The 20,426-nt window shown below is 38.5% G+C and overlaps 2 protein-coding genes across 2 annotated transcripts; both read left to right on the top strand.

Moving 5' to 3' along the window:
• The first annotated feature begins 98 nt into the window (after positions 1–98).
• On the top strand, positions 99–8,706 carry LOC139910759 (choline-phosphate cytidylyltransferase B-like). The gene is made up of 9 exons (XM_078286555.1): positions 99–479; positions 1,920–2,133; positions 3,567–3,666; positions 4,032–4,148; positions 5,376–5,527; positions 5,899–5,977; positions 6,059–6,201; positions 6,348–6,536; positions 7,520–8,706. The coding sequence occupies exons 2-9, from the start codon at positions 2,056–2,058 to the stop codon at positions 7,778–7,780; spliced, it is 1,119 nt and encodes a 372-aa protein (XP_078142681.1). The 5' UTR covers positions 99–479; positions 1,920–2,055; the 3' UTR covers positions 7,781–8,706.
• Positions 8,707–9,293: 587 nt separating this feature from the next.
• Positions 9,294–19,016, top strand: LOC139910750 (palmitoyltransferase ZDHHC20-A-like). Its single transcript, XM_071898160.2, has 13 exons — positions 9,294–9,417; positions 11,468–11,494; positions 11,677–11,771; positions 12,642–12,762; positions 13,639–13,708; positions 13,866–13,898; positions 14,231–14,351; positions 15,681–15,813; positions 15,974–16,100; positions 16,396–16,482; positions 16,602–16,681; positions 17,079–17,131; positions 17,222–19,016. Exons 1-12 carry the CDS (start codon positions 9,300–9,302, stop codon positions 17,120–17,122), a joined length of 1,056 nt encoding a protein of 351 aa, XP_071754261.1. The 5' UTR covers positions 9,294–9,299; the 3' UTR covers positions 17,123–17,131; positions 17,222–19,016.
• Positions 19,017–20,426: the final 1,410 nt, after the last annotated feature.

The following is a 20,426-nucleotide window of genomic DNA, read 5'->3' as shown; positions in this document are numbered from 1 at the left end:
GCCAGTCTGTACACAGGTGAAACATTCCTGTTGTGTTAAGTGTTTCCTGATACTCGTGCAGCCAAACCAGTTATGCCACTTTTTCATGTAGCTGGCGAACTTGACATGTACATATAAGGATGACCTGGTCACACGCTTCTCCGTTTATTGAGCCCATTCTGTTTCATACAAGTTGATTGCTACTGTATCGCATGGCACAATCTCGAACAAAGCATCATCAGTGTGGAAAATATAGAGATAATGAGGTAAATATTGGACTTTTGGACCCACGCTGCAATCGTTTGGCTACAAAACACTTGGATCATGCTGCACAAGCTGTTTGGAGAAATTTGATGGATGATATTTTAGGCTTTTGTTGGAGCTGTAAAGAGACGGCCCCATAAACTTCAATAGTTTGAGAGAAGGATGAGATATGGAGGCTAACTTGCTGCGTGTTTGGTGGTCCTGCCAACTTCAGTGGAGTTTCTACTGACATGGGGGTGAGTAGAAAATGACTGACTTTTCATTTTGGGGTGAAGTATTCCTTTAATCTCTGCCCTGACTGCCAGCAATCTCCTATCAGGAAGGGACTTGGAGGACGGGTGAAGTTTCATCTCCCCTCTCAGTCCAATGGGCAGATGACAAGACAGGTCTTGAAAAAGAAAAAAAGATTTACATTTGTGAGACTGAAAAGGAGGAGGGAAACTTTTTGGGTTATGAGGCCCTGCCCCTGTAAATGTCTGTGCACGGTCCTGCTCACATGTACATATGTGAGACACTCGCGCATTTGTAAGTGAGTAAAAAATTAAATGTTTGTCAAGAAGGTGACGGGTAACATAGTCAGTCAGATTTTGGGCCAATACTCATGATAGAAGCCGAAAACTAGATATTACAAGGTACTCAAATCAAAATTTCATAACATTATTAAAAAATATTTTGGGACATTTAATCATATTTTTATTATTCATATTGGCATAGTCTTGTTGACTTCATACTTTAAAGAAATCAGAAAGTAGCCCATTTTGAAAATGAATATTCCTACAGTATATAATGATGGTATTTGCTAAAACATGATCCTGCATTAAAATAAGTATTATAAGCATATCTTGATGACAATGCAATAGAATAGAATGCCTCATATATAACTATGTATACACATACTTACAATGCATGTATTTTACATATATGTTTCATATATTTATGCATGAGTATAGTGTGTGTGTGTGTGTGTGTGTGTGTGTGTGTGTGTGTCTGTCTGTGTGTGTGTGTGTGTGTGTGTGTGTGTGTGTGTGAACAGCAAAGTTTGAATTATGTCTTACATGGCCTCTCACATCTGGGACAAACTGCCCCTAGTGCTAGAATGTAAACAACCAATACTGTAATGGATTACCAGCAGGTGGTGACAACAACCGTATGACATGGATGATTTACAAGCAGTACAGTACAGTAGGCAATCGGCCATTTAATGTCTGAGATGTATTGCCTCAACTATTGTCACAACTGAAATTGCATAATAGATGTAGCAATGTAACATGTATCATGTAACACTCGGTACACAGGATTGTCCCACTGTGTTTGGTTCCAAAGGCTGCCAATGTAAAAGATTGCTGTGGAGTGCAGTTTAAATACAGTTGAACATATTTAGCCTTTCCCAACATACTGTAAGCTACAGCAATGAATTACAAGGTTGCAACATCAACATGAACATTTCCCAATTGGCCGACACTCAAGGCATAAATACAGACTGTGACATAAATACAGTCTACTAATATCATACAAAGGTATTCAGGCCTACATTTTTGTTACAAGCTTCAGTGTTACTTTACACGAGGAAAGGGAAAGTCCCCCTTGCTCAGTATTGATGACAAGTGCAAACTAAATTTCTGAATACCTTTACCAGGGTGGCTTGAACTTTGCTCACTACGTTTTCCCGTCATCAGGGTCAGGCTGGCCGATGGGATGCATACTTAACACACACACACTTAGAAATCGGCCCTGCGCAACAGTCAGCAGAGCACAGGAACTGCAGGTGGACACTGTGGCATTGTAAGTAAATAAGGAAGCAGAACATCCAGCATGGTTGGAAGGAGACGAGGCCGAGGCAGCGGTGTCCCGCAGCAGGCCCCACAGAGCCAGAGAGGAGGCCCTCGCAGGGTAAGTCCTGTCATAACTACATTCTAACTACAGTCATTTTTAATCAAATTATTTAGAGAAGACATGGGAAATGAGAAAATGTCTATGATATAAGTCAAATTAATATCTCTGATTTGTATTGGCTTTTTCTCTGAATATGTGTGACTAACTTTGTATAAAATGACTATTACAGAAGTTAAATTTTAACCGGTTAGCTAGGTGGGATGATATGGCCGTGACTCATTTTTATGTCGGCAATACAATGTTCCATTATGTGGCATGACACACACACACAAATATCTCTCTCTATATATCATTCATTCATTCAATGTATGTTTGATAACCTCACAAGTTATTTCAGCTGGACAAAACTTAAAGTAACTTGGTTGACAATGAAAATTTGTGTGAGAAATTTGTCAGACAGAGAATAGCGAGATTCATTACATAAAGTGTTTGCAGACTCACATCATAAAACTGTGTTCCACGGCTGTAGAATTGCATTACGTAAGCATGGCCAGTGTGTGTGTTGAGTTCTGACTAAGATTAATGTTTCACCATATTGTAAGAGAACATGTCTGCAATGCAAATGTGGTAGTATGCTAAAAACTATTAGCATTCACAAATACATTCACAAGTTGGCTACTGCACATTTCAAAACAGAATTTAATGAGATTAAGTTACAAACTCAATAATCTCGTAGTTAATCATGAGTGGATTTCAAGCAGTTCAAGAGTTCAAAGTATACTTTCCAACACAGCAGATAAAGCTATGTATATTTATCTACACACAACACAAAGTCCATAACATATCCAGACTCTTTTACCTTTTACTCTATTACCTCAGAGTCTTAAGATTATTCAAAGTTGTTATGGTCTTATCTTGCATTGATAGTATCTTTCTTACCATGTAATGAATAGAGGTTTAAAGAGGTTGGTAAACGGGTGTGACCATACTTAATGTCGTGGGTTCACGTCATCCACATTTACTGATAGGCATCATGCCAAGGTTCAAGTGCCTTTCCCTACCTTTATTATATTGAGTTATTTCTCTGCTTATGTCTCTACAAATACTTGAATTACTTTGCATCACTCACATTAATATTGCAAACCTTGAATTCCCAGTTCTGATTCTCCAATTCCCAATTATTGATTACTGATTTGTGACACTTGACCTACCATTGCACTGTTGTGCTATGTTGTCTTACTGCACTGTTTTGTTATTATACAGTCTGGGCTGCTCTCTTTGTTTATGCTTGTTTAGAATGTAACATGAGCCCAATAAAAGCTTTTTTCATTCACTGTGCACTTGTGTAAGGTGGAAAGACAATGAAGTTGACTTGACTTGACTTGAATGGAAGTGAATGGAGGTGAATTGAATTGAAAAATACAGAACTGGTTCAAACTTGATGACACGTTCTGTTTCCTCTCTTGTTTTTGTCCTGTCTCTGTAATCAGACTCTGAGGGAGCCGGCCATTTTTGCCAAAGCTACAGGTTGTGAATCGGAGGTTCCCCATGAGAAGCTGACTGTTGCCCAGGCACGGAGGGGCACACCAGGTTACACATCCAACTAGTTTCTATTTCCATTGCCAGCTCATGTCATGTAATTATAACTTGGATAAATGGGTCTCCTCCTGGGCATTTTGTACACAATTTTATACACTTCCAATATACATCCTTTTGGGTTCATCACAGATAAATAAATGTGACACTTGATCCCTGTAGAGAAATAGTCTTTTCAGCTGCCCCCTCCACTGTAGTGTAGACAGAGGCATGTGTCTTCAGATCAGGTGAATCTCAGCTAATAGCAGCGAGGAACAAGGGAAAGCTACTGGGAGAAATATAGAAAAAAGGGAAAGAGAGGGAGGATGTAATGTCATATTGGTATTTGAAGACTTCCCTGTTAATTTCTTGTCTTGTAGCTTACCGTCCAGTGCGAGTCTATGCTGATGGGATCTTTGATCTCTTCCATTCGGGGCATGCTCGAGCTCTGATGCAGGCCAAAAATCTGTTCCCCAACACACACCTGATAGTTGGAGGTAAAGTACGAATCTCTCTCTCTCTCTCTCTCTCTCTCTCTCTCTCTGTCTCTGTCTCTCGCTTGCTCTCTCTCCACATCAGACAATTCAACAGTCTACAAATTTAGAGGCAGCCTATTGTGTATTCAGATAATAGTATCCCATTGACAGTTTAAGCCTCTGTGTACAGTATGAAATTTGTAAGAGTGTATGGGCCAGCTGCACCAAGAGCTGCACAGGCTGAGGTGGGGGTGGGGGGTGGGGGGTATATTTAATTCAATTAGCTTTCAAAGACAAAATCAATATTTACATTAAACCTCCAAGGAGGCAGGTGTACCCTCAGTGTCACTGTTAGGCTCTTGTACTTTAGGAGAAAGGACTATGGCAGTCATAACACTAAGCATAAATACAAAAAGTGCAACTGCAGATTAGTCCATTATTTTAAAATGTGTTCAACCCATTTCAGTCTTTTAACCCTTGTGTGGTATTCATGTTTTTGTTATTCAATGTTCACGGGTCTGGAGGACCCACAACATTATTGGGTTTTTAAAACAATACAGCCATAACAATTTATGTAAAAAGCCACACACGTAAAGCTATTTATGTGTTGTGTGTCTTCCCCAATTTGCACCTGGCTGGGGTAGAGAGTGGGAAAATACTGAATGTTTACAATGTTTCAAAATAACATTGTGCAGGTTCCCGCAAGATTTTTTGTAGTTTCACACACTACAGAGGGTTAAGAGTGCGGGGAAAGCGAAAAAACGGGAGCAGACAGCTTCTTGGTGCTATGTTGAAACAGCCGGCCCAGGTAGGAGGAAGACACACAGCAAACCTTTTTGTTTAATTTTTACTTGCTTTCACCTACACACACACTTTTATTACTATCAGGTAATAATTAAATACGCACTCAATGAAAATGTGCTCTTTTACATGGTCTTCACAGAAAATGAGCCAAGGCCAATGAGTCTCAGGTTGAAAAAATAATTCCTTTTATCATTTTTCTTTTAGTGAACATTGAAATCGGGTCCCACAGACCTGAACATCACACAAGGGTTAAGGAAACTCTTTAACTGGGTCTGATTAGGCTTTGACTTTCCTCAAAGACTCCCCAGACAAGAAGCAACTAAGCCTAATTTAAAACATGTTCATGAATGCCAAATCTTCTAGTTTAACAATTCCAGATTAAGGCCTATTCCTGCTTTAATAAGACGTGTCCATGCAACGTCTCCTCTGTGTCTGTGCCTCCAGTCTGCAGTGATGAACTCACTCACAAGTATAAAGGCTATACGGTGATGACAGAGGACGAACGCTACGAAGCCCTGAGGCACTGCCGCTATGTCGATGAGGTGGTGCGGGACGCTCCCTGGACCCTTTCCCCAGAATTCCTCAAGAAACACAAGGTCCTTCAGTCACACTGCACACACACCTTCTTAAAGGATAACACCAATGTAATTTTATTTTTTTCCTTTTGCTATTAATGCCCAAGAAAAGTCTAACCCCACCGATGTATGTCTCTGAGCTGTTTTTAATGTATTTTTGAAAACAATGGGAGGCTATGATTTCCAGGATGTAGGGCCAACCTGCAGTACAGAACAGACAGTAGTAGCTTCTGACTGTAGCAAATACAAAGGTAGGTTTAGACTTTTTATGGGTATTAATGGCGATAGGAAAAAAGTAAAATTACACTGGTGTTATCCTTCAAATGTCATACAGATTAACAAAGATGTCTGGTGTTAAATCAGTTCTGAATGCCGTCATGTTACGCTCACAGATCGACTTTGTGGCCCATGATGACATCCCGTACACGTCTGCCGGATCGGAGGATGTCTATAAACACATCAAGGAAGCAGGTGAAGACATGTACAATTATATAATCCATTATTTGTGCCCTGTGTCATAACACTTGAATGACTGATGTGTGTTTGTCTCAGGAATGTTTGTGGCCACTCAGAGGACAGAGGGCATCTCCACATCTGATCTGATCACTCGTATCGTCCGGGACTACGACGTCTATGTCCGACGCAACCTGCAAAGAGGCTACACAGCCCGAGAGCTAAATGTTGGATTCATTAACGTAAGACAGACCTTATTTAATTAACACTCAATTAAACCCATAACTGACTACAGGTGAAAAACAGATCTGAAGATTCTGAATACAAGGTCCAACATGAATGCAAATGTACTGATGGTCATTTGGTCCTGCTTTGTCTGTTTTGACAGGAGAACAAATACCGGCTCCAGAACCAGGTGGATAAGATGAAAGAGACGGTCCGGACGGTGGAGGAAAAGTCCAAGCACTTTGTCTACAGGGTGGAGGAGAAGAGTCAGGACCTCATCCACAAGTGGGAAGAGAAGTCGAGAGAATTCATTGGCAACTTCCTGGAGCTTTTTGGTCCTGATGGAGCATGGGCATGTTTACCTTTACATTACTCCACAGTGGATATCATATCAATATCTAACTCTAATTTAGAGGAAAAATCCACCCAAAAAAAGCTAACACTCTTAAAAAAAAAAAAGCCATTGGCAATGTACCTTGCATTTCTGGGTCCATATGTTTTTTTTGGTGGGGTAATGTTATTATTCCCTTGGATAACTGGCCAAACAATATTTATTTATATATTTCTGGTGCAGCTATGCAGTTTAATCATTGAAAATGTTTCAGCTACCTAAACATCAACAGTAAATGTCAGGTTTTGGTGTCAGTCCCTCAGAATCAAAGAGCAAGGGTTTCTTTCTAGACCATTTTGCACCAACGTTCAACAATCTTACAGGGAAAAATCCATCGTAGAAGAGGAAGAGACACCAATGTCTGTACTGACAGTAGCCTCAATAGACCAGAATGCAATGCAGCTACATGAGATGTTGTGTTTTGAGTATGGGGTGCGATTCTTCTTGAAAAACTCTTGCACTGCTATCACTATTGCAATTGCTCTCTCCACCTACACATAGCCTGTAACTCGCAGCTGAATGCAACAAGTTCAGGCCCGTTCTCTGGGGGTTGTCAAAAGGCATTCTGGGAAATGTAGGAAATCATTGACTGGAGTAGAAGCATATGAGGCAGGTTGAGGGAAAGTGGGTACACCAAAAAGGTCAATTGCAACACTTGCAACACAAAATACCTCCTGGGATGCATTGAACAACCCAGAATGATGATATGTTGTCTCTTGTAAAGCACTTAACCTTGTTTTACAAAGGTGCTATAATAAAGATTGATTGATTGCTATAAGATTGATTGATATAATAGTGTAAGAGTATCCAAGGGTGGAATTTTCCTTTAATTTAGTCTGTCTATTAAGCTAAATAAGAAATACATCTTAACAAATGACTTTTTCCTAACTAATCATGACAAAACACAGCGTTAACATCTTCTATCTCTCAATCTCCTTGTTTAGCATGCGATTCAGGAGCGGAGTGGGCGCATGCTCCAGGCCTTGTCACCCTACTCGTCACCCCTTGGTTCACCCCTTGGTTCACCCCTTGGTTCACCCCGTGGCTCACCCCGTGGCTCACCCCGTGGCTCGCCCAGCAGCAGTCCCACCAGAAGGCGCTCTCTCTCGCCTGACTCGCCCTCCTCTCCTACCTCACCTCGACAGGAGACACCCTCCCCTCTCAAAGCTGCCTCCACATACAGACACATACAGGGGGCTCCATAAATATTTCAACATGTTTTGGGCATCATTATATGTCTTCATATGTTGCTCATTGCCCTGGTGGTTAACATGTTCCAGTAAGGTATTAATTTAAAATAGTGAATAAGGAAAATGAGGCACCTTAATTTACTATTGGTGTATCCAAGTGTAATTTATCATACCATTGTAGTGTTGCAATGGATCATTCTTCTTCATCTTTATTCCTTCCACTTAACGTTTCCTGTTAAGAAATTAATGGAAAGGTTTATTGGTTTTTCCAAAAAGTCATTAAAATTCACTTTGGATGTGATTTCTCCTCCTCCGTCAGTTACTAGTCTTCAGTAGCTCAGTAAGTTGTTTTGCCAAAATGATAATAAAATAATCAACCACAAAGTGCCTTCACAGGATAAAAATAGTGGTCCATTTTAGACTTTATTTAATTATACATTATAAGTGTTTTCCTGTGTATGCCCCTGTAGTTTCATTCTTCTTTGGGAAGAGGTAACAAGCTGCCTCAAACCAAAAGATACTTCCTACACCCATGCTTGAAATGCCTATAATGTATACTATCATAGCCTATTTTAATTAAGTAGGGCGTTGATTTAAGTGTGTCCAGTATGCTGTCATTACTTAAAGTGGTAATTGCATAAAATATGTAAAATTCACACTAACAAGATCTGGTGTGAATACAGGTTACAATTGCAATTAGGCCTACATTTAAATTTAAAAAGGAGTTATTAAGTTTTCCATGTTTCCCCTGGATGGCATTGTCATAATTATTTCCAAGGAATGCTGCACTGAAATTTTGTCTGTAGCCTCACTCCCCATTGTTTAGAAGGCCTAAGAAATCATAACCAGTTTAAACTGGTTGTATTATTATTATATATTAATATATGTATTATTATTATATTTTTAAATGTTAAATGTTAAATGTTTATGGGGCAAATAAAGAATGCAAATGTTTCTCTGATCTACTTTCAAATATAGCCGATGAATGAAATGTGTAGTCCAGTAGCAAGCATGTGATATTTCCAAAATAGAAAACAAACCAAACATGTTATGGATTTAATGTCCTAGAAGTTCTGAGTTAATTTCTGGGAGCAACATTGCAACCAGAAACAGAAAAGGTTTTCTATACTGAATATGACAGTAGTCTACAGTGAGATATCTTTTATGCACCCAAACCCAAGATGGTGAGGTTAAAGATGTCCGACTTGTACGATAAAGTCATCATGGGCCTCTCCAGTCGGCTGGTACAGTCATAAATAGTCATAACTGGGTCTAAAGGTCGATGTCACACTGTGTTCACTTTTCCTGACGAGTCAGTCAAGCCAAAACGTGGTGAAGATAAAAATGCATCAAGCAACAACCCACTGACACTTGAAAATGTGGCGTCGAACGCTTCAGAACTACAAACAGATCTGCAAATGTCAGCGAGCGTCGCTGTTCCTGTTACATGTCTTGCTACATAGTGTCTTTGACCCGACCCTTTAAAACCCGGAATTTGACGTCACAACTAATGTCCTGCACACACGGATTAAAGATGGCGCCCTCTCATGCACTGAGGTGCTGTAAACGAGCTGTCAATTGGATACCTGTCCTGTTTATAAACCTTGTTGTCGGCTGGTCTTATTATGCGTATGTCGTGGAGCTCTGTGTCTGTAAGTACACATATTTTTTTAAAGTATTTATTGATATTTGCTTATATTGAAGCAAATATTCAGGGTTTCCAACTTTTGTCAGCTGGTTGGAGTGAGATTTGTGTTTATCATCAATACCTAGCCTATTGTGCACGCGTTTGTACCTAAGGGGCGGGCGCAAACACAAATAGATTTTTCTTTCTTGATAGTTATAGTAATCAACCATTCACAAACACATTCGTTCATGGCAGTAGGCTACATATAAAAAGTGGACGTATTGGGCTAGAGTGACAGGGGAGAGTGAATAGACGAGAGACAGTCTAGGAGTAGCTTTTGGTCATCAATTGAAGAAATTAGTTTTTGGCAAACATACTCGTTTGTCCGTTTTACACAGCCAGATGATAGGACAGATTAATAACTACATAAAGTCCAGGATAATGGTAAAATTTTGCAAACTATAGCTTTTTAAATGCCAATGTTCTCAGTGCATTTTTGAGGAAGCGATATTGAGTTAACTTTTTAACTTAAACTTACCATTTAGCTTAATTAGATGTAGAGGGAATTGCTCATTGGACATGGAGACGTGATTTTAAATAACTTTTTTTTTTTATTATCAGAGATGTTTTCCTTACAACTCTCCATGTTATTTCTCTGTTGTACAGTATATCTTCAGTGAGCTGATATGATTTCATTGAGCCTCTAGACAAGACCATAGCATGCATTTATTATCAATGTAGAGATTGTAAAATGTTTTAATCATGGTCAAATAGAAAGTCTCTCTAAGCTGATGGTGGTCAACTTTTGGTGGAGAAGAGCAAGAGATCAAACCATTAATTTCTAACCAATAAAATACTTAACATCAGAAAATAAATACATTAATTTCCAGATTAATGTATTAGCATTATTATTATTTATAAAGCATTTTTACCAGGCTGCAAAAGAATACAATAGCAAAAATGTGTTACTGCCAGATTGAATGAATGTATGACTGAATGAATGAATGTATGAATGAATGGATGGATGAATGACCAATCACAAGACCAAAAAGGTGTAATAATGTGATTAGGATCAGATAGTAACAGAATGTAAAATCCATTAATGTGTGGACAGCAGCATCTTGAAATTACATATAACTACATAAAATTCTAAAACATGAAGACAAATGAGCGGTTATTGTGTTTTATTTTGTACTCAAATCATTTATTTTAAAACTGTAAACAAATTCAGCCCACAGTAGAGACTTTATTCACTTATAAATAACATATTTTCCTCAATATTACCAACTGGCAGGAACAGGTCTTAAAGTAGTGTGGCATGTATTGACATAAGATATTATATATTTAAAAAAAAAATATATATATATATACAGTGTTTTGAATGCAACATGCTGCATTACAATAGGAAAAGTAATTCAAATTCATTAAGAAGTAGACCTATCCTTTGTATAAAACAAAGGCAGAGGGGCCTTGCACTATAGTTTTTGCCTCCTACTTTAGTTTGTCTGATGGGTTCTTAAAACATAAGTAAGCAACATAAGTATGAATTCAAAACATTTCAGTATAAAACAATTACAGCAAATGGACTCCATTTCATACAAAAACACAGACGGCAAAGCAGCAGATATGTATATAATTGATTTCCAGTTATGGTTTGGCACACTTAGGTAATTTAGTTCTAGTTCATCTTTGGTGATTTAAATGATTTTACTTGTGGATTTAATTCAGATCTTAATTGAGACCTGCTCAGGCCTGTACACACAGTAGTTTTTTTTATGATTCCTCTCAGCCTGGAACTGATGATACCACTAACAGCATGTAGAGCTACTGTAGTTATGTCTGTCACTCAGTGGCCGTGGTCGGGACAGGGACATCCCTGCTGGCGAAACAAAGCTCTCTCTTATGGGTGGGTCACTGCTGGCCGTGCCAGGCTGCTGCCGCATGGCGTGAGGAAGGGGGCTGGGGTGAGGTGGGGTTGGGGGTAAAGAGAGATGTGTTGTAATGCGTTCCTGGCACATTCATTAGCGCTCACTAACACCTATTTCTTTCTGCTCTCTTTTGTGTGTCTCATATAGTTACAATCCCCAATAATGCAGAACGAAGTAAGTTACATCCACACACACCACCTTCATTTTTTTCCATTCATAATACTTGCTATTTCACATACTTGATGCTGTCATTCTTCTAGTGACTGATGTTTTCTGATTAATAGTAGTGAAGATCCTGTCATAGATACAGATGTAATTGCATTAAAAATTGTCTGTCTTTGTCCATCTTTCAAAAGTCAGCTACTTGGTCATCTTCCACATATTCTTCATCATGTTCATGTGGTCCTACTGGAAGGCGATCTGCTCCAGGCCAGCCAGCCCCTCCAAAGCGGTAGGCCAACTGTGTGTGTGGACTATGCTCCTGCTAATCAATCAGGGACTACTTATTTAAATGGGTACATCGAGGAATTTGGACCTCTCAAAACATTTTGATGGCTCTTCCTCAAGTACACACGAAAATTTTCCTTGAAAAAGCTTGACAAAAATGGATCCTTGTCTTTTTGTTCTCCCGTGAATACCATCATATTTCTGTGGCAAAAGTGCAGGAATTGATCAAACTTATGTATATAGAACTGATATTTTTCACAAAACATATTTCACAAAAAAAAAAAATCTACAAATTTACAAATGCATCTATGACCAGAGGTGGAAAGTAACTAAGTACATTTACTAAAATACAATTCTGAGGTACTGGCACTTTACTTGAGTATTTCCATTTTGTGAGACTTTATACTTTTACTCCACTACATTTCAGAGGGAAATATTGTAGTTTTTACTCCACTACATTTATCTGATAGCTGTAGTTACTAGTTACTTTGCAGAATAAGGTTTTACATACAAAACATACAATAAGCTCATAAAATATGTTGCATTGTTAGAGTTTGAACTAGCCTACAGTATATGGAGCAGTTAGACCTACAACATTAAAATATTTCTTACAGGTTAATGCATCAATAATTTAACACTCTGAAAGAATGAGTATTTTTTTACTAATTTTACTAAGTAATTTTACTTTTGATACTTAAGTACATTTTACTGCTAATACTTCTATGCTTTTACTTTTTACGTAAACTTTTGAATGCAGGACTTTTACTTTTAATTAAGTATTTTTCCATTGTGGTGTTGTTACTGTTACTGAAGTAAAGGATTTGAGAACGTTTTCCGCCACTGTCTATGACACAGTCTTTTCTCCTGCTGTCAGTTCTGTCTGCCCAAAGCAGAGAAGGAACTGTACGAGAAAGAGGAGAGAGCCGAGACGCAGCAGGAGATCCTGAAGAAAGTGGCCAGGAATTTACCGGTGTACACACGCACCACAGGAGGAGGTGAGGCTGGCACTGCAGCAGCAAGTTACGCTCACTGTTAATGAAAATGAAGTTTAGGCGATCGTTCTGCAGTAGTGTTGTCTCCCCTGATCCGTCACTTAATGGAAAGAGGAACACTGAGATGATTTCCTAATCGTTCAGTCGGGTTTGTTTGTCACACACAAAAAAAAAGCCAGAAAACAAACCCAATGAAACTAAAATTACATAAGATTATTGCCATAATGAGTCTTCACCTTTTAGGGATAAGTCCCATCAGTCTGTATGGAAGAACAGAATGTATCGGTCTGCTCAGAGCAGCAGCTCCATCTGACACCCTGTGTTTACTGAAACACACTGACGTGCAGCAGGATGGTTAATTGGGCACAGGTGCACCTCGTTGTCCCGATGGGTCGCACCTGGCTCTTTCCACCTCCATCAACACCCAATCCCTCCCCTACGCCTGGGACATTAGGAAAGGAAAGGAAAGGAAATCGTATATACAGTCATTTCCCCCATATTTTTTATTAAACCTTTATTAAACATCTAGAATTATTCAAAGAAGAGTTATAGATGTTTAACATTGGGATGGGAAAATGGTCCTCTAAAAAAAATTCTTTCAACTAATCCAGTCAGTGAGAACTCCTGCTGAAAACTAATAGCAGGAAACAGGAAAAAAGATTGAAACATTTTAGTAAAGTGTTTAAAATTGCAGAATACACACCTAGAAGTCAGTTTTGTTGCGGAACGGGAATACACCTCAACATCTGTCGCTAGTAGCGCAGCATGATGGTTCTGCTCATTCATATGTGTGCAGTCATTTGTTTGTGTGTGTGGAAAAACATGACATGAATATTACTTTAACACTGCAATAATGGCGCTTTGATTTTCTCTCAACAGCTGTCCGATATTGTGACCACTGCCAGGTAGTTAAACCTGACCGCTGCCACCACTGCTCAACATGTGAGATGTGAGTGGTTTCTGCGTCTATGTCTACACTCTCTATTGTCATCTATTTTATTGATGTCTTTTTGTACTGATGAGTCGCTTTGGATAAGAGCATCAGCTAAATGTCTATTAAATTGTAATAGGCTGTGTCTTTTTTCTTATCCCGCCCCTTCCTGAAGGTGTGTGCTGAAGATGGACCATCACTGCCCCTGGTACGCTATTATTTCTCCTGTAACTGTTCAAGTATCTACACAGTCCTGTATTTACTCTATTTTTATCCCATCATTATAAGTTAGCTTGCCTTTCAGAAGTGTTATTCATAGGAAGCTGTAGTATATTGATTGTAAGAGGCTGTTTTCATCTTCCTGTTTCCTCCATCAGCTTCATTTACCTACAGTATTAATCATGTATGACCATTTTTTACTGTAAAATTGTCAGTGTTTTATTCTCTACAGGCAGCCAGTGGATGGGTAAGCATTATGCATGTGATTGATTCCTCTCTCTCTTCTGTTCCTGCTCCTGTCCCTGGCCTCTTTTCTTTCAGGGTGAATAACTGTGTTGGATTCTCAAACTACAAGTACTTTGTCTTGTTCCTGGCCTACGCAACACTGTATTGTGTAGTCATTTCTGCCACAGTCATCCAGTATTTCATCAAATTCTGGACCGTAAGTACAGAAACATCCTCTTTTTGCTAAAAATGGAAATGTTCTTGCTTGTGAACTGTGGTTGTGATGGCAGCTTGTCAAAGGAGGTGTAGCATCTTTTGAAGCCCATTTTATACATCAGTAGAAACAGGAGCAGCAGGGGATTAAAAACCAGGGGAGCGGGACAGGAAAACGGTGGCTGGCAGGTGATGTAGTGGCACAAGGCCCACAGGAGGATGGTAGAGCCAAAACAATAATCTTATAAACTGAATAATATTCCCATTTTAACCAGAAACAAAATTGCAATAGGCTTCCATAAAGCTTAGGTATTCCCAACGATAAGCAGATAAATATTGAATTCAAATTTTATTTAAAATTTTGAATTAAATTTGAGCACATCTGAATAAACTTTGTAAAAACTGTGTAAAGTTCACAGTGTCGTCATCATCTGGTTGTTGTGTTTAGTGACTAAAGTGACTGATTGCAAAGTGAGATATCATTAACCAAGTGGTTTACAAATGTGTCACTGTGATGCACAACTGTGTGTGTCATGTGATTGGAGGATCCTCTTCAGTGTCTGAGCTTATTGTTATTTGTTCATGCTCCCTGGTTAAGACGAGGTCTCTCTCCATGTGCCACCATGCTGCTTTGCTGGAGACAAAGGCTCCTGTCATCCAGCCCAGTGAGGGAATATGTTGTATTACTAGATTGGCTGCTTAGACGGCCCAATATTATATTTTTTTAAAAGTTTCACGTCAGGCAATCCTGATGTCATTTAAGCAGCCTAGTCTTGTTTTTAGTGTGGAAGTAGGTCAACTCTGTCATCAATGACTGACTGAACTCCTCTGTAACCATTATGTGCCGAGTAAATGTTCCATCAGCTTTAGGCAAAGTGGTTATATAATCAGTATTGGTGATTGGTGTTGTATGTTATCTACCATGGCATGCCGAAATGGTTAGGTTCATCGTAAATTCATCATTTACTTTAATTCTGTTTAATGTTTGTATAGATATTAATATTTATGATTTGAGTCCAGTACGATTGTCACTGAAATCGCTCTGTCTGCCCTTACTGTAATAGTATATAATAATATCATGTGCTCTGAATGTTTATCAATGTAAGATAGTGTTTCCCATGACTCACCTGTCCAGTGTAAAGATGAAATGTTGCATCAAAAAAATAAAATGAAATTTTGGAAAATGGTGCAATGTAGGCGGTTTTAGCACAGCCAGCTGTGTGAAGACGGCTTGAGATGAAAATGAAACATTCAAAGTCTATTAGAGAAATGTTGTTGCAGAGATGAAGAGTGGCAGGATTAACACTTCTGTTCTCTCTTTTCCCCTCTGAAGAAACAGCTGCCTGACACTCACGCCAAATTCCACATCTTGTTTCTGTTTTTCGTGGCGGCCATGTTCTTTATCAGCATCCTGTCACTTTTCAGCTACCATCTATGGCTTGTGGGAAAGAACAGGACCACGATAGGTAGCTGTCAATCATGCATTTCCAAACAAATATTCACATATCATTTGACTGATCCTTTAAAACCACTCACCACTTATTTTACTGCTGTGTCTGCTAGTATGCTAAGATCATCACTGTCAAAATAAAAAATAATAAAATCGGCATGTTATCCATCTTTCAGAGGCTTTTAGGGCCCCCATCTTCCCAAATGGTCCAGACAAAAATGGATTTTCTCTGGGCTGTAGCCGAAATGTGGCTGAGGTGTTTGGAGACCAGAAGAAGTACTGGATCTTTCCTGTTTTCTCAAGGTGAATCGACTCCACACAAATGTAGTTGTCACCATTGCAATCGCAAATATATGAATAAATAAGTGGGACTGTGTCTACGCTGCTCAAGGCTAATTAGCTGTATACTAGCGGTGTTTGTATCATAAAACTTGTAAACTTCATATCTATTGTAAATGTAAAAGCCCTTTTTAATGGAGTGGAGGAAAATGAGATGAAAATAAAGACTAATGAAGTAGACACAAAACTATAATAATAACCCTGCATCCCTCCAGCTCTGACATGGTGACTAATGCTCTCTCTGTCTCTGTGTTGTCAGTCTGGGTGATGGACATTCCTTTGTTACCAGATTGGTTCACATAGATCCTGAGCAGGCTAATGCTGTCCTCCAGCAAAATGGCAAAAGGCTAGTATTGATCATGTTACACCAGAGTTTTTCCTGAAATATTTCTCGAAAATAATTTGTCACCAGTTTACTTTCAGTTTCTTTTATTGGGTATTAATCTCTGACTTACCTAATTGCAGCCCTGTTGATGGTGAAGCCAACCCTTCAGTTCTTGGTAACAATATACAACACACAGCGGATGCCAGCAAAGAGAAAACTGGTGTGTTGTCGATCCTTTTCCCACATATTCATTTCGTCATTTTGGTTTATATTCTGTAGTATGTATTAAATAATCTCCATACCATAGTACAGTATATATATACACTGCCTGTCAAAAGTTTGGACACACCTGATTGAATGTACTATGTTTTTCATTATGATCTAAAGGCTTATGCTTAAATACTTGAAATTTGTTTCTTAGACAAATAGAAATAGTGAAGTTGATGCCTATGTGTGAATTTCCTCCCAAAGCCTTTACCTTTCCATCAAGGCAAAGGGCGGCTTTAAAGAATATAAAATATACGATTTTGATTTGTTTAACACTTTTTTGGTCACTGCATAATTCCATTTCCTTTGCATTTCTTGAAGCATGTTGCGTTTTAATTTTTGCCTTTCAGATGGAGGCCAGATAGTCTCTGTCACAATGGAGAGTGAGTCGTAAGCAGGGTATGTGGAAAGGAAATCAATACTGTCATCGTTTGCTGGTTTGTGTCGCTTCTCTGTGTTGACTTTTATTTTCCTGCCCGTGGCTCCAGCTCAGCGGGACGTCAGTGAAGTCCTCATCAAAGAGAATCGAAGCCATCAAATGTGATGCCTTAAAACCAGGAGCATCAGCACCTCCACAGGAACCATCCTCCATCATCCTTTTGCTTTTGACGGTGCAGTCTCAAGCCACAACTCTTGTATGTACATTAAATGGACCGTCCCTCCTCCCTAAACTAGTACCATTGTTTTCACGGTCGGCAGAGACTGTACACGGACCTCACAGACTGCACCAGACTCTAGTGCGGCCTCACAGACTTTGTCTTTGTTGCTGTCCAAAGACATTCAAAGAACTTTTTTTCATTATTGCAGCTGAATAACTCTGGGACACCTTTTTTTTTCCTCAAGCCAATACATTTTTTTTAAATCATCAGTACAGATTATTCACATCAGAAGAGAATCATTATTTATCAGTATTTATCTAGTATTAATGATTAAGCCTCTAAATTGGATATGTTTGATTTAGAGCCATGGGACCACCAAAGCTAGACTTGTCTTCAGGACCCAGAAATGCTTTAGCACTCATAATTTGGTTAATGCCGAGACATTTCAACACTGTTGACAGTGAGTGCAATAAACATATCCATCGTTTTTTAACTGCCAGTTGAATGCTTGAGACAGTGTAGTTATAGGACAATAGTCTATTTTCATGGTCTAATTTAGTTTACAAGTTTGCAGTAAAGCGTATTAGAAGGTCTTTCTGTTTACACTTTATTTTAATAAAATGTGTATTTTCACATTCCAAATTTTAGGTGATAAGCAAACATACAAATGATATAAGCTTTAACTTTGAGGACCAAATCCAATCATGAAATAAAATGTTTTTTCATGCCAAGCTTTGGCACCAATGCAAGACTTTAAAAAACTGCAGGTAAAATGCTCTCAGTCTCAAATAATGATATAATACCTGTAACTAACAGATGATCAGTGAGTTTGCCATTTTTCATTGCACTACATATTTTTCTAATTTATTTGTTATCAAGCTTTTAGAAGTTTATGCAAATTGTTTTTCTATGTCTATTGATTTTGTTTGCATTGCCATATTTGTTTTATAGATATTTATTTTGCATTTTAAAAGGGTGTAATATTAAGATAGTCTTGTTTGTCCCCTTAATTTATTACAGAGAATTTTATTAATTTTATTTTTTCACACTAATTAATCTTCCACCTTTTGCAATGTAGTTTTTATAAATTGGTTCAATCTTTAGTGTTGCTGCCAAGGACTAAATATGTCCGAGGCACACCTCTTTCCATTTGTCTGTCCAGTTTGATGATGGTAAGATTTATTTGAAAGTTGGAAGGCAAATGCAAAGAGGAACAGACGCACAGAATGAAACCACAGTACAAACCCTCACACATAAAAACAGAAAGGTCAGAAACTTTTATCCACTGTGGTCCATGTGCCTGAACCTGGATAGATAGGATGGACTTTCAGTACCATTGATAAATTATAGTTTCATTACAAATGCTGTTTTTTCTACTCATGACAGCTGTTTCATTATTATACAATTGTTTTACTGGAAATGATGTACAGTGTTGGATTGCCAGAGTGATCAGTAGATGATGTGTAGTCTCTTGAGATGGTTACTGACTGACTGGTATGTGAGTGATCATACTTATACAAGTTCATAAGAGAGTAATTCCTTTTTATCTAACTTATCTGACTGAACTTGGCTTACTGCACCAGCAAGCGGCTTGAGCTGCAAATGTGTGTAAGTCTGTATTTACTGCTTTTCTGACACAAACATATTCATGCAATGTGATCTGCATTGTTCTGTAACAATAAATGTAATGAGAGAAACTAATAAGGTGTGATTCTTCTCACTAGTTGGGCTGTGGTTTTCTGAGGAAATATGACCAAGTTTTCTAAATATGACTGCTGTCTGTGACATTGTCTGGCTAATATGACTGAACAGGACTGAACTGGAGCTTTTTTAAATTTTATACTATAACGTTTGTAACTATTTTAAATCACTTGGTATATTAAGCGTACTATAGGTATACACTATAACATCAGTAGACTTACATAAGTCATACATAATTAAAGAGTTTAGCTAAATTGATTGGGGGATTGTAACCATTTCTACTGGAATGACATACTGAGAAAAGCCTAAAGTAATGCTTTCAAGGCCCTTCAGTGACCAGGAACCACTCTCATTCTGTCTGTTACATAACTGTATGAGAGCACCTACTCACCACATTAAGGTCACTCTCCAGTATTCATCCCTCTTGGTCCTGTCTAACACTTGTCTTCTCTTCTGTGCAAAGAACACACAGATCTGCTGCAAACACACCAATAACCAACATATGGCTCCAGAACTAGATGTACATGCCAGCTGCATACAGTGCTGTAAATGGGTGACCTTGACTGTTTCATCTAGCCCTATAAAATGTGAAGGGGCCCCTTTAGGGCCCTTTATATTGAAAATAATAAAAATGTTCTCCTCAGGTGTGACCTTGAGGCAAAATTGAAGTATACAAGTGTCCCACTGACTTATCATTTACCCTTGTTTGGGATTATTGGATGTACCTTTCAAAATGTTTGCTCATTTTAAGAGGGGAACTTTCGCAACCTGGACAAAAAGGGCAAGACTGCCCCACCCTCCCCCTAGCACCTGTGCACACTTGTGATGAATAATTATAAAAGTTACAAATAAAGTATGCTTTCTTTATGTGCCTGCAAAACAAATATAAACAATAAAAAATAACTTATTTCATTCTAAACCACTAGTAATTAGAGTGGTCTTGCTGAAATTATTGAGATGTAATTGAATAACATTTATAGAGGAAAACAGCTGGATTTCAGATGGATTTTTTAACTACGATGGACAGAATAAACATTTGCCTGCAATTATTACTCAACCTCCCCATACTAGGTAACATCATAAGTCATCACAACATCAACTACTGCTGTTATGCAGATGACACACAGTTGTATATTTCTGTTTTATCAGACGACTCGAATGCTCTGGGTGCTCCGACTGCCTGTCTTTCTGACAGACATCCTGAATATCTGGATGGGCAAAAACTTTTTAAAATTACATTAAGAAAAAGCTGAGATTCTCATCATAGGACCCAAAGCCAAGAGACATACTGCACTCAAACTTAGGCTGCCTGGCAAAACAGATCAAACTGAAGTAAGGGACTTGGGTGTGATTTTAGATGCTGACCTGAGTTTTGAGTCTTATTTTAAAAAGCTCACT

The sequence above is a fragment of the Centroberyx gerrardi genome, chromosome 11, assembly GCF_048128805.1.
Source record: "Centroberyx gerrardi isolate f3 chromosome 11, fCenGer3.hap1.cur.20231027, whole genome shotgun sequence".
Taxonomy (NCBI): domain Eukaryota; kingdom Metazoa; phylum Chordata; class Actinopteri; order Beryciformes; family Berycidae; genus Centroberyx; species Centroberyx gerrardi.
Note: the sequence above shows the minus strand (reverse complement) of the source record. Positions and strands in the feature narration are given on the sequence as shown.

Excerpts from the sequence above, each read along its gene's own strand:
- LOC139910750 (XM_071898160.2), top strand. The coding sequence starts at position 9,300 with ATGGCGCCCTCTCATGCACTGAGGTGCTGTAAACGAGCTGTCAATTGG. Across the intron at positions 14,352-15,680 it reads ATTTCATCAAATTCTGGACC|AAACAGCTGCCTGACACTCA; the intron begins GTAAGTACAGAA and ends TCCCCTCTGAAG. Across the intron at positions 16,101-16,395 it reads ATCTTTCCTGTTTTCTCAAG|TCTGGGTGATGGACATTCCT; the intron begins GTGAATCGACTC and ends CTGTGTTGTCAG.
- LOC139910759 (XM_078286555.1), top strand. The coding sequence starts at position 2,056 with ATGGTTGGAAGGAGACGAGGCCGAGGCAGCGGTGTCCCGCAGCAGGCC. Across the intron at positions 5,528-5,898 it reads AATTCCTCAAGAAACACAAG|ATCGACTTTGTGGCCCATGA; the intron begins GTCCTTCAGTCA and ends TTACGCTCACAG. Across the intron at positions 5,978-6,058 it reads TAAACACATCAAGGAAGCAG|GAATGTTTGTGGCCACTCAG; the intron begins GTGAAGACATGT and ends TGTTTGTCTCAG.